Source organism: Pseudophryne corroboree, chromosome 2 (genome assembly GCF_028390025.1).
Source record: "Pseudophryne corroboree isolate aPseCor3 chromosome 2, aPseCor3.hap2, whole genome shotgun sequence".
Taxonomy (NCBI): Eukaryota; Metazoa; Chordata; class Amphibia; order Anura; family Myobatrachidae; genus Pseudophryne; species Pseudophryne corroboree.
In genome coordinates this window covers 871,831,806-871,846,463 of record NC_086445.1, presented here as the reverse complement: position 1 = coordinate 871,846,463, position 14,658 = coordinate 871,831,806, and the positions used below count along the sequence as shown (strand labels likewise).

Sequence of the window (14,658 nt, the reverse complement as noted above, 5' to 3'; positions counted from 1 at the left end):
TAATTTGGACTATTATGTATATTAACTTGGTACCTCTTATGCTTGATCTTAACATTTTTTTTTATTATGCTATCTAAAATATTGTGACAAATAAATCTATACATCTAGAAAAAAAATACAAATTTTGTTAGGAAACATGCATAATGTAAATGTGACATTTACATTACTTGCAGAAACTTCATTTGCAAGTGCACACAGCAGATACAGAATTTGTAATGTGAATTACTAATCCCAGTCCGCAGTGGGAAGTAGCGCTGTGTATTGGTGCTCTTTATGGACCCTGGTCTGAAGGCTGTGTAAGGCACTGAGGACAGACTATCACCTAGTTTATTATTTACATAGTCCATACATCAGATTTCTGTTGAGACTTTTTTTCTATTACAATAACATTTTGGAGTAAATTTGGTGCATGTTTTACACCCAGTCACCACAGATGAGGTACATAGTGTTTGCTGGCTCTGAACCCTACTGTATGTAGATGTCAGTAGCTTTCATGTTTTGTTTCTCTTTGTGACTCCATGACTGACTGACAATGCATTAACCATTGACTAGACCTTGCTTCCCTTTCTCCTGCCAGTCTGCCACGCAGGGTGCCACAGAAGAAGCCCCAGCTTCGCCTTTCAGCTCACCCAATGCCCTGCCTCAGGTTGGCTGTGACATGCAGTGCTGTTTTGTGTGTGTGTGTCTTCCCTGGCAAAGAACTAATTCATGATAGCAGGTCATATTCACAATGCCATCCTCATCCTTCTGTGTTCCACCAAATGTATACCTTTATGCACAAACCCAAATCATCTTACTGCTAAAATTCATCCAATTAAAGGAAATATTTGCATATGAAAGCTATATACAGGATTCAACATTACCAGATAGATGCAGCAAAAATTGATCTAAAATAGTAGGTGCTACAGTAAAAAGATAATGTATCTGTACAGATCTGGTATTTGTCTACATTGCTAGTCACTGGTTGCATTACTTTTAATTAATTATGAGATTTTTATTTTATTAAAAGTTTTTTTTAAATGCATATTATATGCATATTGGGGGTCATTCCAAGTTGTTCGCTCGTTATTTTTTTTAGCTACGGAGCAATTAGTCGCAAACTGCGCATGCGCAATGTTCGCCCTGCGCCAAGTAAATTAGCACAAAGGTTTGGTATTTAACTCACGGCCTAACGAGGATTTTTCATCGTTCTGGTGATCGGAGTGTGATTGACAGGAAGTGGGTGTTTCTGAGCGGATACTTGCCGTTTTATGGAAGTGTGCGGAAAAACGCTGGCGTTTCTGGGAAAAAACGCGGGAGTGTCTGAAGAAACGGGGGAGTGTCTGGGCGAACGCTGGGTGTGTTTGTGACGTCAAACCAGGAACGAAACTGACTGAACTGATCGCAGTGTAGGAGTAAGTCTGAAGCTACTCAGAAACTGCTAAGAAATTTCTAATCGCAATTCTGCTAATCTTTCGTTCGCAATTCTGCTAAGCTAAGATTCACTCCCAGAGGGCGGCGGCTTAGAGTGTGCAATGCTGCTAAAAGCAGCTAGCGAGCGAACAACTCGGAATGAGGGCCATTATTCCTAATCCTATTATCCCATTTTGTATCTAAAAGACCACAAATAACCAAACACAAATTAGTACTTACAAAATGCGTCATTTCGTTTTTTTAAATGTTGGAGACCCTGGAACCACCTTATCAAACTCTTAGTTCTAAATTGTCCATTTTTTTTACCCATATTTTTGGGTTGCAAAGCTTTACTCTGTCATCCGTTATACATTTATACGGTGCCATTATAGTACTGCAGTAGAATTTCTTGTGTAAATGGATTCACGGGAGCCACTTATTGAAGTTCTCATCAAAGTGATAAAAACTCTCTCTGAATAATACGTTTTCTTTCAACACCACCTGCTGCCATGCTGTTTGTTTTTTACCTTGTGTGATTTTCACCAATGTTGCAATTCTGTTTTTTTTACTAAAATGCTGTCAGATCTCTCCTTACTAGAACAACTTGTAGTGTTACTAGATAGTTTACTTTAGTGCATGTTACATTGTGTCATTTTTACACACCTGAATATAAAAGGAACACTGAAGATTTCCATACCCTCCTCCTCTTTATATCTTGAATGCGTGTAAACAAAGCCATGTACACATGAGTAATAACCGTTTTGTGCCTCAGGTAAATGATATTACGGTCTATAAAGGCACGCCCTGCTCTCAGTATACATGCATATGTTTTCTTTAATTCTATATTGGAACTAATTTTGAGTAGGTCTCATGCGTTTACCATGTGGAAATGCACATAGACTGCCTCTGTCTATGGGCGCTTAGTGAGTAGGGAGGTTGCATTTACCAGAGATTTTGCAGTGGGCACAGCTGATAATACTAGCAATGCTAGAATATGTAGAACTCTGCTGTACTGCATAATTGTGACACTGGCAACCAATTTTTACGCTAACTCTACTTGTAGGATTTTCCCTTCTAGTAGGCAGCTTCAATTGGAAAGCCTCAAATCCCAGCATGCTCCACATGGTATTTGTCACGGTTTGCTACCTTTCTCTCAGATTCCCAAAATATATTTTCAGTGTTCTCGCCAATGTAACAAAATGCAAAACTTACACTAGTGCTTTTTTGCCAAATTTTCAGCCAACCTTGTATTTGTCTGTGTTGCTGTGTTAATGTAATATAAAAAAATAGTGGTTTGTGTTGCTGTGCTCTTTTTAAACCAGCTTTCTCTGCGTGTGTTTTTGGCATTTGATTTCCCATTCTGTGTTTGTAAACCTTACCAACCTATTCTGGAACAGTGTGTGTTGTATCCCAGAAACCCAATTTCACCTTGGAGCTTCATCTACTACCTGTAATTCAGTGCTAAGTAGTGTTTTTTTCCTCTTTCCAGGCGAAGACAGAGGAGCAGATCTCTGCTGAGCAGAACTGGTATGAGACAGAAAAAGTGTGGCTGGTTCACAAAGATGGATTCTCTCTGGGTAAGTTCCTGTCTTTTGCATACTTTAAATCGGAGGTTTTAGTAAAATAATAGTAAGAAATTATTAAACTTGAGATACTATGGCTATCTGCTTCCTGACATATGTGCGAGAAAAAAATGTGTTAAGTAGTTTGTCGTTTGGGCGCCGAGAATGCCAAAACCCGGACTTTGGATGCCCATTCAAGTACTTTAGACGGGTTTAGCCGCTTTGCGCGGTTAAACCCGGGAGCTGTCAGGAGCCTTAACTAGTAATGGTCGAATGAGAGCAACAATTGAATAGTTTTGATAGACGTCCATTGCTGTAGATGTCCAGCATGGGGCGCAGGAAACAATCGAATCGGCCCCTATGAGAACAATGTTCTTTCTACAAAACTTTGCTTTGAACTGGGAGGTAGACATTCAAAATATTTTGCCTTATTTTAAGACTTAAAAATCTTGCAAGACATGTTCTTCTGCTCTCATTGAACTACATCTTATTATGGAGTATATTCTGGGAAATATCTCTTGACCATTATTCCTAGCAGTGACTGAGAAGCAGAGGCAATATTTTACTGGTTATGTATTGTGAGAATAATGACCAAAGGTGCTCATACAATCTTGTGAAATGTCAGACCTCATTGTCAGACATACCGCGTACATACATGTGTATGACCATATATAAAATAAATGCAATTCTATACATGTGCCATCTGCCCCATTCTTTGTGAGATATCTCTCCATATGTTGTAAATCAGGATCGACAGACACATTTACCCGATACGCGTTGCTCTCTCCGATCAGTTAGGTCTGAAACTACCTAATTGACCGGCCAATTTGCACCGCGCGTTGAATCCTTTTCGGAGCATTCTGTATTGTCTGGTGTTCTGGGCTCTCATTTCTGTAGTGATTGTTTAATGAGTCTTGGCATGAATGTTATCAAGCTGTTCTGCTGTGAAAGTTTCCTCCCTGGGCATTTGGATGGATAAGCTTCATGCCCTATCTCCATAACGTTGAATATCTAAAGCTGCACTTAATGAAACTGAATACATTGTATTATTTTGCCTGTGAGCGGTCACTCACTCATTTCTTTACCTGTGTTGGTATACACGGCCTATTTGCAAAAAGGTGGCTATTTTGTTGAGAGTATCTGTGTGCTAGAGTGTTTTAATGGAAAAATAAATTACATAGAAATTGATTTGTTCTTTGCATATTGGTTTTAAAGCTGTTTCCAATGGCTCTGGTTTATAAACACTAATTTACAGAAAATCAATTAGTTTAATCACACTTAAGTAAGTTGCATCTTCATCTATCTCCATATAATATGTTACACTGTTATTGCAGACAAAAGATTTGCATCCCAGCATTTATTATTGTAGGTACATATGTTTGTTATGTAAACAATGTTTAAATACATAATTGAAGTTTTTGCAAGCACACCACACTTTTAGCCCTGGTTCTAATCACGAATATTCCTATTTGGACAATACAGGATGCAGTTGTTTCAAAATTATAGAGATTTACTACACTATGATGATGAATTTGTCTATATCGACAACATGTGTCATTGTGCTGTACAGATTTTTAGTCTTGCATATGTGTCCTTGCCTTATTTATTTATTAACAGTTTCTTATATAGCGCAGCATATTCCGTTGCGCTTTACAATTAGAACAACAGTAATTGAACAAAACTGGGTAAAAACAGACAGACATAGAGGTAGGAAGGCCCTGCTCGCAAGCTTACAAGCTATAGGATTTATTAGAGCTTACTGTCTAATTTCCCTAACACAAGCACCTAAACATGCAAAGTGCAAACACTTTTTCCGCATGGGTTTGTGCCGTCGTGGTGAAAGTGGCATTTCTAGCTGAGCAAAATGTTCACTTGCCAATGGAAGCGGATGGACAGACTACAACAAAGCAGACAACAACAAAGGGAATGCGGTCAAGATGCCGGCTGTCGGGATCCTGGCAGTTGGAATGCCAACGCCGGAATCCCGACAGCTGTCAGAATGCTGACGCTAGAATCCCAACATAGTCAGGAGACTGATGCCAAAAGCCTGACAGCCGGCATCCTGACCGTAAGTTTAGCGGATGAGGTAGGGTTAGGGCCTGGGGAGAGGGAGGCTTAAGTTGAGGCTAGGGAGGGTTAGGGTCAGGCTGCAGGGAAGAGGGGGTTTGGTTTAGGCACCACTGGTAGGGAGGCTAGGCAGTAACGGGGGAGGTTAAGGTTAGCCTGCGGAAAGGGATGGTTGTGGGGGGGGGGGGGGGGGGGTGTAAGAGGAGAGGGAGAACAGTGTTACCTCCTCCCTGACGGGATATACATTATTGGGATGCTGGCGACGCTATTGTAAATGCTAGCAACCTGTCAGCTGGGATATCATACTGAATCCAAACAAAGAGAGAATTTTACAGCGTAGAATTATGTTTATTAGATAATGGGCTCTTATTTAGTATAATTGTTTTACTTTACAGGCAGGGCAAAGAGCTATACTATACCCCAGTGTGTAACAGGGGCATGTTGTGCTGAACATCCTGTGTACTGTACATTGTGGCCCAGTGAGGCCAGTCAGAAGCAACTGATTCTACCAATATGTCTTTGGGCTGTGAGAGGAAACTTGAGCAGCTTGAGGAGACCCACACAAACACGGAAAGAACACGCGTCAGTACATGTCAACGTTATCAGAATGCAACCCCGAGTACCAGTGCTGCGAGATAGTAGTGCTAACCACTGTGTGTCCCCATAACCAGTGCACCCACTCCCATCCCTCAGACCTCCATTATTCAACACCTGATAGAACTGTTGATGTAATCAGATTACTTTCATCTGATTCACAAAGCTCCAGGGCAATTCAGATCCAGACCTGGACAAGGCTGATGTTTGAGGGTTGCAGCTTTGTAACTAACATGTGACTACTTTTCATGGGGCTGAAATACTTAATGCACATCCTTTTGGTCATTGATTCCCTCTTATATAAGTATATATAGAAAACATACATGTATAATTCGTCATACTATTAATCTATTAAAGTAGTTACAGAACTTGTAGTCATTTACTAGCAAAGCGATACCTTTGATTGAACATTAGCGTGCAGGAGGTTATTTTCTCTATCGTCCTAGTGGATGCTGGGGTTCCTGAAAGGACCATGGGGAATAGCGGCTCCGCAGGAGACAGGGCACAAAAAAGTAAAGCTTTAGGATCAGGTGGTGTGCACTGGCTCCTCCCCCTATGACCCTCCTCCAAGCCAGTTAGATTTTTGTGCCCGGCCGAGAAGGGTGCAATCTAGGTGGCTCTCCTAAAGAGCTGCTTAGGAAAGTTTAGCTTAGGTTTTTTATTTTACAGTGAGTCCTGCTGGCAACAGGATCACTGCAACGAGGGACTTAGGGGAGAAGAAGTGAACTCACCTGCGTGCAGGATGGATTGGCTTCTTGGCTACTGGACATCAGCTCCAGAGGGACGATCACAGGTACAGCCTGGATGGTCACCGGAGCCTTGCCGCCGGCCCCCTTGCAGATGCTGAAGTAAGAAGAGGTCCAGAATCGGCGGCAGAAGACTCCTCAGTCTTCTAAAGGTAGCGCACAGCACTGCAGCTGTGCGCCATTTTCCTCTCAGCACACTTCACACGGCACTTCACACGGCGCTGGGAGGGGGGCGCCCTGGGAGGCAAATGAATACCTATTTTGGCTAAAAATACCTCACATATAGCCTCCGGAGGCTATATGGAGATATTTAACCCCTGCCAGAATCCGTTAAGAGCGGGAGACGAGGCCGCCGAAAAAGGGGCGGGGCCTATCTCCTCAGCACACAGCGCCATTTTCCCTCACAGAAAGGCTGGAGGGAAGGCTCCCAGGCTCTCCCCTGCACTGCACTACAGAAACAGGGTTACAACAGAGAGGGGGGGCACTAATTTGGCGATATGCTTATATATATATATTAAGATGCTATAAGGGAAAACACTTATATAAGGTTGTCCCTATATAATTATAGCGTTTTTGGTGTGTGCTGGCAAACTCTCCCTCTGTCTCTCCAAAGGGCTAGTGGGTCCTGTCCTCTATCAGAGCATTCCCTGTGTGTGTGCTGTGTGTCGGTACGTGTGTGTCGACAGGTAGGAGGACGATGTTGGTGAGGAGGCGGAGCAATTGCCTGTAATGGTGATGTCACTCTCTAGGGAGTCGACACCGGAATGGATGGCTTATTTAGGAAATTACGTGATAATGTCAACACGCTGCAAGGTCGGTTGACGACATGAGACGGCCGACAAACAATTAGTACGGTCCAGACGTCTCCAAAACACCGTCAAGGGTTTTAAAACGCCCGTTTACTTTAGTCGGTCGACACAGACACAGACAGGGACACTGAATCCAGTGTCGACGGTGAATAAACAAACGTATTCCTTATTAGGGCCACACGTTAAAGGCAATGAAGGAGGTGTTACGTATTTCTGATACTACAAGTACCACAAAAGAGGGTATTATGTGGGATGTGAAAAAACTACCATAGTTTTTCCTGAATCAGATAAATTAAATAAAGTGTGTGATGCGTGGGTTCCCCCCGATAGAAAATTATGGGCGGTATACCCTTTCCCGCCAGAAGTTAGGGCGCGTTGGGAAACACCCCTTAAGGTGGATAAGGCGCTCACACGCTTATCAAAACAAGTGGCGGTACCGTCTATAGATAGGGCCGTCCTCAAGGACCAGCTGACAAGGCTGGAAAATATAATAAAAAGTATATACACACATACTGGTGTTATACTGCGGCCAGCGATCGCCTCAGCCTGGATGTGCAGAGCTAGGGTGGCTTGGTCGGATTCCCTGACTAAAAATATTGATACCCTTGACAGGGACAGTATTTTATTGACTATAGAGCATTTCTATATATGCGAGATGCACAGAGGGATATTTGCACTCTGGCATCATGAATAAACGCGATGTCCATAACTGCCAGAAGATGTTATGGACACGACAGTGGTCAGGTGATGCAGATTCCAAACGGCACAGTATGGCCGTATAAAGGAAGAGGACTTGTTTGGGGTCGGTCCATCGGACCTGGCGGTCACGGCAACTGCTGGAAAATCCACCGTTTTTTACCCTAAGTCACATCTCTGCAGAAAAAGACACCGTCTTTTCAGCCTCAGTCCTCTCGTCCCTATAAGATCATATCTGCCCAGGGATAGAGGAAAGGGAAGAAGACTGCAGCAGGCAGCCTATTCCCAGGAACAGAAGCGTTTCACCGCGTCTGACAAGTTCTCAGCATGGCGCTGAGACCGTACAGGACCCCTGGATCCTACAAGTAGTATCCCGGGGGTACAGATGGGAATGTCGAGACGTTTCCCCTTCGCAGGCTCCTGAAGTCTGCTTTACCAAGTCTCCCTCCGACAAGGAGGTAGTATGGGAAAAAATTCACAAGCTGTATTCCCAGCAGGTGACAATTAAATTACCCCTCCTACTACAGAAAAGGGGTATTATTCCACACTATATTGTGGTACTGAAGCCAGAAGGCTAGGTGAGACTTATTCTAAAAATTTTTTTTTGAACACTTACAAAGGTTCAAATTAAGATGAAGTCACTCAGAGCAGTGATAACGAACCAGGAAGAAGGGGACTATATAGTGTCCCGGGACATCAGGGATGCTTACCTCTATGTCCCAAATTTGCCCTTCTCACTAAGGGTACCTCAGGTTCGTGGTGCAGAACTGTCACTATCAGTTTCAGACGCTGCCGTTTGGATTGTCCACGGCACCCCGGGGTCTTTACCAAGGTAATGGCCGAATTGATGATTCTTCTTCGAAGAAAAGGCGTCTAAATTATCCCTTACTTGGACGATCTCCTGATAGGGGCATAGTCCAGGGAACAGTTGGAGGTCGGAGTAGCACTATCTCGGATACTGCTACAATCAGCACGGGTGGATTCTAAATATTCCAAAATCGCAGCTGATCCCGACGACACGTCTGCTGTGCCTAGGGATGATTCTGGACACAGTCCAGAAAAAGGTGTTTCTCCCGGAAGAGAAAGCCAGGGAGTTATCCGAGCAAGTCAGGAACCTCCTAAAAACAGTGCATCATTGCACAAGGGTCCTGGTAAAAATGGTGGCTTCCTACGAAGCAATTCCATTCGGCAGATTTCACGTAAGAACTTTTCAGTGGGATCTGCTGGACAAATGGTCCGGATCGCATCTTCAGATGCATCAGCGGATAACCCAATATCCAAGGAAGGGTGTCTCTCCTGTGGTGGTTATAGAGTGCTCATCTTCTAGAGGGCCGCAGATTCGGCATTCAGGATTGGATGCTGGTAACCACGGAGCCCAGCCTGAGAGGCTGGGGAGCAGTCACACAAGGGAAAAATTTCCAGGGAGTGTGATCAAGTATGGAGACTTTTCTCCACATAAATATACTGGAGCTAAGGGTAAATTTATAATGCTCTAAGCTTAGCAAGACCTCTGCTTCAAGGTCAGCCGGTATTGATCCAGTGGGAAAAACATCACGGCAGTCGCCCACGTAAACAGACAGGGCGACACAAGAAGCAGGAGGGCAATGGCAGAAACTGCAAGGACTTTTCGCTGGGCGGAAAATCATGTGATAACACTGTCAGCAGTTTTTCATCCCGGGAATGGAAACTGGGAAGCAGACTTCCTCAGCACGACCTCCACCCGGGAGAGTGGAAACTTCATTGAGAAGTTTTTTCCACATGATTGTAAACCGTTGGGAAATACCAAAGGTGGACATGATGGCGTCCCGTCTGAACAAAAAACGGGACAGGTATTGCGCCAGGTCAAGAGACCCTCAGGCAATAGATGTGGACGTTCTGGTAACACCGTGGGTGTACCAGTCGGTGTATGTGTTCCCTCCTCTGCTTCTCATACCTATGGTGCTGAGAATTATAAGACGTAGAGGAGTAAGAACTATACTCATGGCTCCGGATTGGCCAAGGAGGACTTGGTACCCGGAACTTCAAGAGATGCTTACAGAGGTCTTATGGCCTCTGCCGCTAAGAAGGGACTTGCTTCAGCAAGTACCATGTCTGTTCCAAGACTTACCGCAGCTGCGTTTGTCGGCATGGAGATGGAAAGCCGGATCCTAAGGGAAAAAAGGCATTCCGGAAGAGGTCATTCCTACCCTGGTCAAAGCCAGAAAGGAGGTGACCGCACAACATTATCACCACGTGTGGCGAAAATATGTTGCGTGGTGTGAGGCCAGGAAGGCCCCACAAAGAAATTTCAACTCGGTCGTTTCCTGCATTTCCTGCAAACAGGAGTGTCTATGGGCCTCAAATTGGGGTCCATTAAGGTTCAAATTCGGCCCTGTAAATTTTCTTCCAGAAAGAATTGGCTTCAGTTCCTGAAGTCCAGAAGTTTGTCAAGGGAGTATTGCATATACAAAACCCTTTTTTGTGCCTCCAGTGGCACTGTGGGATCTCAACGTAGTTCTGGGATTCCTCAAATCACATTGGTTTAAAACCAGTCAAATATGTGGATTTGAAGCATCTCACATAAAAAGTGACCATGCTCTTGGCCCTGGCCTGGACCAGGCGAGTGTCAAATTGGTGGTTTTTTCTCAAAAAAGCCCATATCTGTTTGTCCATTCGGACAGGGCAGAGCTGCGGACTCGTCCCCAGTTCTCTCCCTAAGGTGGTGTCAGTGTTTCACCTGAACCAGCTTATTGTGGTGCCTTGCACCTACTAGGGACTTGGAGGACTCCAAGTTGCTAGAAGTTGTCAGGGCCCTGAAAATATGTTCCAGGACAGCTGGAGTCAGAAAATCTGACTCGCTGTTTATACTGTATGCACCCAACAAGTTGGGTGCGCCTGCTTCTAAGCAGTCGATTGCTCGTTGGATTTGTAACACAATTCAACTTGCACATTCTGAGGCAGGCCTGCCACAGTCTAAATCGGTTAAGGCCCATTCCACAAGGAAGGTGGGCTCATCTTGGGCGGCTGCCCGAGAGGTCTCGGCATTACAACTCTGCCGAGCAGCTACGTGGTCAGGGGAGAACACGTTTGTAAATTTCTACAAATTTGATATCCTGGCAAAAGAGGACCTGGAGTTCTCTCATTCGGTGCTGCAGAGTCATCCGCACTCTCCCGCCCGTTTGGGAGCTTTGGTATAATCCCCATGGTCCTTTCAGGAACCCCAGCATCCACTAGGACGATAGAGAAAATAAGAATTTACTTACCGATAATTCTATTTCTCGGAGTCCGTAGTGGATGCTGGGCGCCCATCCCAAGTGCGGATTATCTGCAATACTTGTACATAGTTACAAAAATCGGGTTATTATTGTTGTGAGCCATCTTTTCAGAGGCTCCGCTGTTATCATACTGTTAACTGGGTTTAGATCACAAGTTGTACGGTGTGATTGGTGTGGCTGGTATGAGTCTTACCCGGGATTCAAAATTCCTTCCTTATTGTGTACGCTCGTCCGGGCACAGTACCTAACTGGCTTGGAGGAGGGTCATAGGGGGAGGAGCCAGTGCACACCACCTGATCCTAAAGCTTTACTTTTTTGTGCCCTGTCTCCTGCGGAGCCGCTATTCCCCATGGTCCTTTCAGGAACCCCAGCATCCACTACGGACTCCGAGAAATAGAATTATCGGTAAGTAAATTCTTATTTTAGTCCACGCATAGTATTGTCAGCCCAGCTATGGTTAACTGTCCTTACACTATTTTGCAGATACCACACATTACTGAAAAACGTAATGTCCTTATTCGCTATTATTCTCCTTACATTGCTATATTAGTAATAGATCACTAATTGGTGACTTGTGATTTGTGCAGCGAATAAGCTAAATGCAGAGAACAGCAATCTACCTGAAGGAAAGTTGAAAATCCGACTGGAGCATGATGGGACACTACTGGATGTGGACGAGGATGATGTGGAAAAAGTGAGTTTTGTTTTTTAGCAATACCGGCAGGAAGAAGATGGAGAACAGTATTTCTTTATAGCTTTGTATTTATTGTCGGTGAAAGCTGCATACATGAATGGCTACTTTGCTTTATCTGTATTCAGTATAGTAGCAGCAGAGTAGCAATACCTCTTGAAATAAGATATCTTTATTTATAGCGCTAACACAACACTGCTCTTATAGAGAGCATGTTTATCCTTCATATTCTCTTCCTTCGTAGATCTTACAATCTAAACCTAATGCACACATACACAGGCCGTTTCTCAGAAGTAAAATAATATACCTGTAAGTTTTCAGACTATGGGGTCTGTACATGAAGCACTGAAAAGAGTGTAGGAGAGAGTCAGTGAAGAAGTTGCCTATGGCAACCAATCAATGTTAAGGTAACAGTTATAAAGTGCATTCTGTACAATTATATGTAGCAGCTGATTGGTTGCCATGGACAACTTCCCCACTGGCTCATTTCTCCACACTTTTCACTGCTTCATGAATAGACCCCTATGAGAGGAAACCGGAGCACCCAGAAGAAACTCACATGAGTGCAGAGAGAACATATAAGCTCCACACAGTGGCCTGGTCAGAAAAGAACTCATAGCTCAGTGATGTGAGGGAGCCAGGCTAATCTCTACACCTGATGTATTCATCTAGATGTGTAATGCCCAGGTGTATAGAACATGTCATCTGCCAATACAGTATATATGGCTTATGCTGTACATGGAGGGACTGGTTGCACAGTAGCTAAGGTGATATATCACTACCCTACTGTATGCTGTTCAATATAATGTTATTTTACATATACTAATGGCTCAACAGATCACCGGAACCCTGTGTCACACAGAGAATAATAACCTTTAAAAGCTGGAAAATATTTCATCATTGCCATTTAAGTAAATTAATTTGTATAATTTGAGTGTTTTGGAAACCAGAATAATATGTCCAGTACGAGAAACGTAACTGAGAAACAGTGATCCGTGAGCCCTCTGTATCATTATAGTAATAAAATAAACTAACCCTCCAACTTTCTTCTTAGGCAAATCCTCCATCTCATGATCGGGTGGAAGACTTGGCATCACTGGTTTATCTCAATGAGGCCAGTGTACTGCACACCCTGAGGCAGCGCTATGGCGGAAACTTGATTCACACATATGCCGGCCCAGCCATGGTCATCATGAACCCCATGAGCTCTCCATCTATATACTCCGAAAAGGTACGTCATGGGGTAACTTTGTTTCTGCTACAACCTTCAGAAATGTCTTTGTTGAATACTGAAAATATTGTAAATGGTATTTGAATGCATCACATTGAACCAGTTGACTTTCTGTTATGCAGGTAAGTATGCAAACTCTTATTATGACTTAGGTTCCAATTTGATGGCTGTAGGCGGGATGTTTTCACTGGTTTGTTACAATCTCCATAAAATTCTATGGGGCTGTGATCTGGCCGATAACGTTGCCTATAGAAACCTAAGAACTTCCTTTTCATATATATCCCCGGAGAGGGTTCCAAAAGATACCTCTCCGTTGTCCTGCGGCTTGCGCAGGCCAATGGTCGCGCATGCGAAGTAGAACTCCCGGTTAGTCAGTACATCGTTGAGGGACAGCTCTTATCAGAAGAGCTGTCCCAAGCATTAAAAGGGAGTGGATGAACATTGACCTAGGACTATTCTAAAACGGTTGTGCAAGTTTCATCCTTCTCGCACAAATAGTTTTCTTGTCACACAGCATTCAAAGAAGTTGAGTTTTCCGGTGCATCATAAAAACGCTTAGTTGAAAAGTAGAGCAAAGTGTTAGTTGAAAATATTTTGTTAAATTGTACAAAACTGGAGAAAGGAAAATGCTGATGCACACTCTGAGCACTAAGAGCACTGATAGTAAAAATTGTTTTGATAAATCCTCACAATTAACATGGAGTATAAGTGACGTTCTTAGCACACATTTGCGCAAATATGTTGGCCCATGTACCACGACTTAATTAGATGGGTCCTTAACATCTCTAATACTATCACATTATATAAATGTATCTTCATATAGCAGGGCTAGAACACCCTCCATATGTGCCAGACCTAGCAGCATGTGACTTCTTTATTTTCTCTAAAGTCAAATCTGTACTCAAGGAAACACGTTTTTCATCAGTAACGTGTAAAGAAGAAAACAATGTAGCTGTTGACACAACTGACAGATAATGAGCTATAGCATGGCTTTAACCAATGGAAAATAAGAATGCAGCTGTACAGGTATGAGGTTGCAGAAGGGAAGTTCATAGATGGGGAACAGAGTACTTAATATACTTAAGCGTAAATTCTAGCACTGCCCTGGGTGTTTAAGCATTTTCTTTTGCACCTTACTTTTTAGGATTTTTTTGTTATTGAATAGTTCCATCTAGTGGAATTTTAAGGAAATTGCGGATGTTAATGGGCAAAGACTATGGGGCAGTTTTAATTAGCCACAGTTAATATCTTTGTTTACCACTGTAATTCTACTTATCATCTACTCACGCTTGATGTGCAATTCAATTGGAAAAGAATTATCCCTATAGTTATGGAGTAATTTTTTATGATTTTATCCACATTGAGTGACTCATTTAGTTGCGGTTGTTCTTGCTGCTGCCATTGCTGTCTTTTGCTATATGCAATTGCGATTATATGCTAATAGGGGCAGATGATAACACCCACTGTTATCGCATCATTTCCGTCCGACGCCCTAAAATTGGTAATCCATTGGTACTACCGTCACAAATTGGGACATGTCGGAAAGCCTTGAGTGCCTCTGAGTATTCACAGGCTAAGGGGTATATGCAATTGCGGTCGAATACCGTCTGGAATTC

General features: G+C 43.3%; 1 protein-coding gene across 20 annotated transcripts in view; it reads left to right on the top strand.

Annotated features, from left to right (window-relative positions):
• The window catches only part of MYO18A (myosin XVIIIA), a 597,092-nt gene that overhangs the window by 235,827 nt on the left and 346,607 nt on the right, over positions 1-14,658 (top strand). For 13 of the 20 annotated variants that reach the window (XM_063955928.1, XM_063955927.1, XM_063955915.1 and 10 more), the window contains 4 exons: positions 578-646; positions 2,882-2,969; positions 11,708-11,814; positions 12,866-13,042. In XM_063955928.1, coding sequence (XP_063811998.1) covers positions 578-646; positions 2,882-2,969; positions 11,708-11,814; positions 12,866-13,042 — 441 coding nt within the window. The remainder of the gene's footprint in view (positions 1-577; positions 647-2,881; positions 2,970-11,707; positions 11,815-12,865; positions 13,043-14,658) is intronic. The other 7 variants (XM_063955930.1, XM_063955929.1, XM_063955931.1 and 4 more) reach the window with 1 other exon arrangement.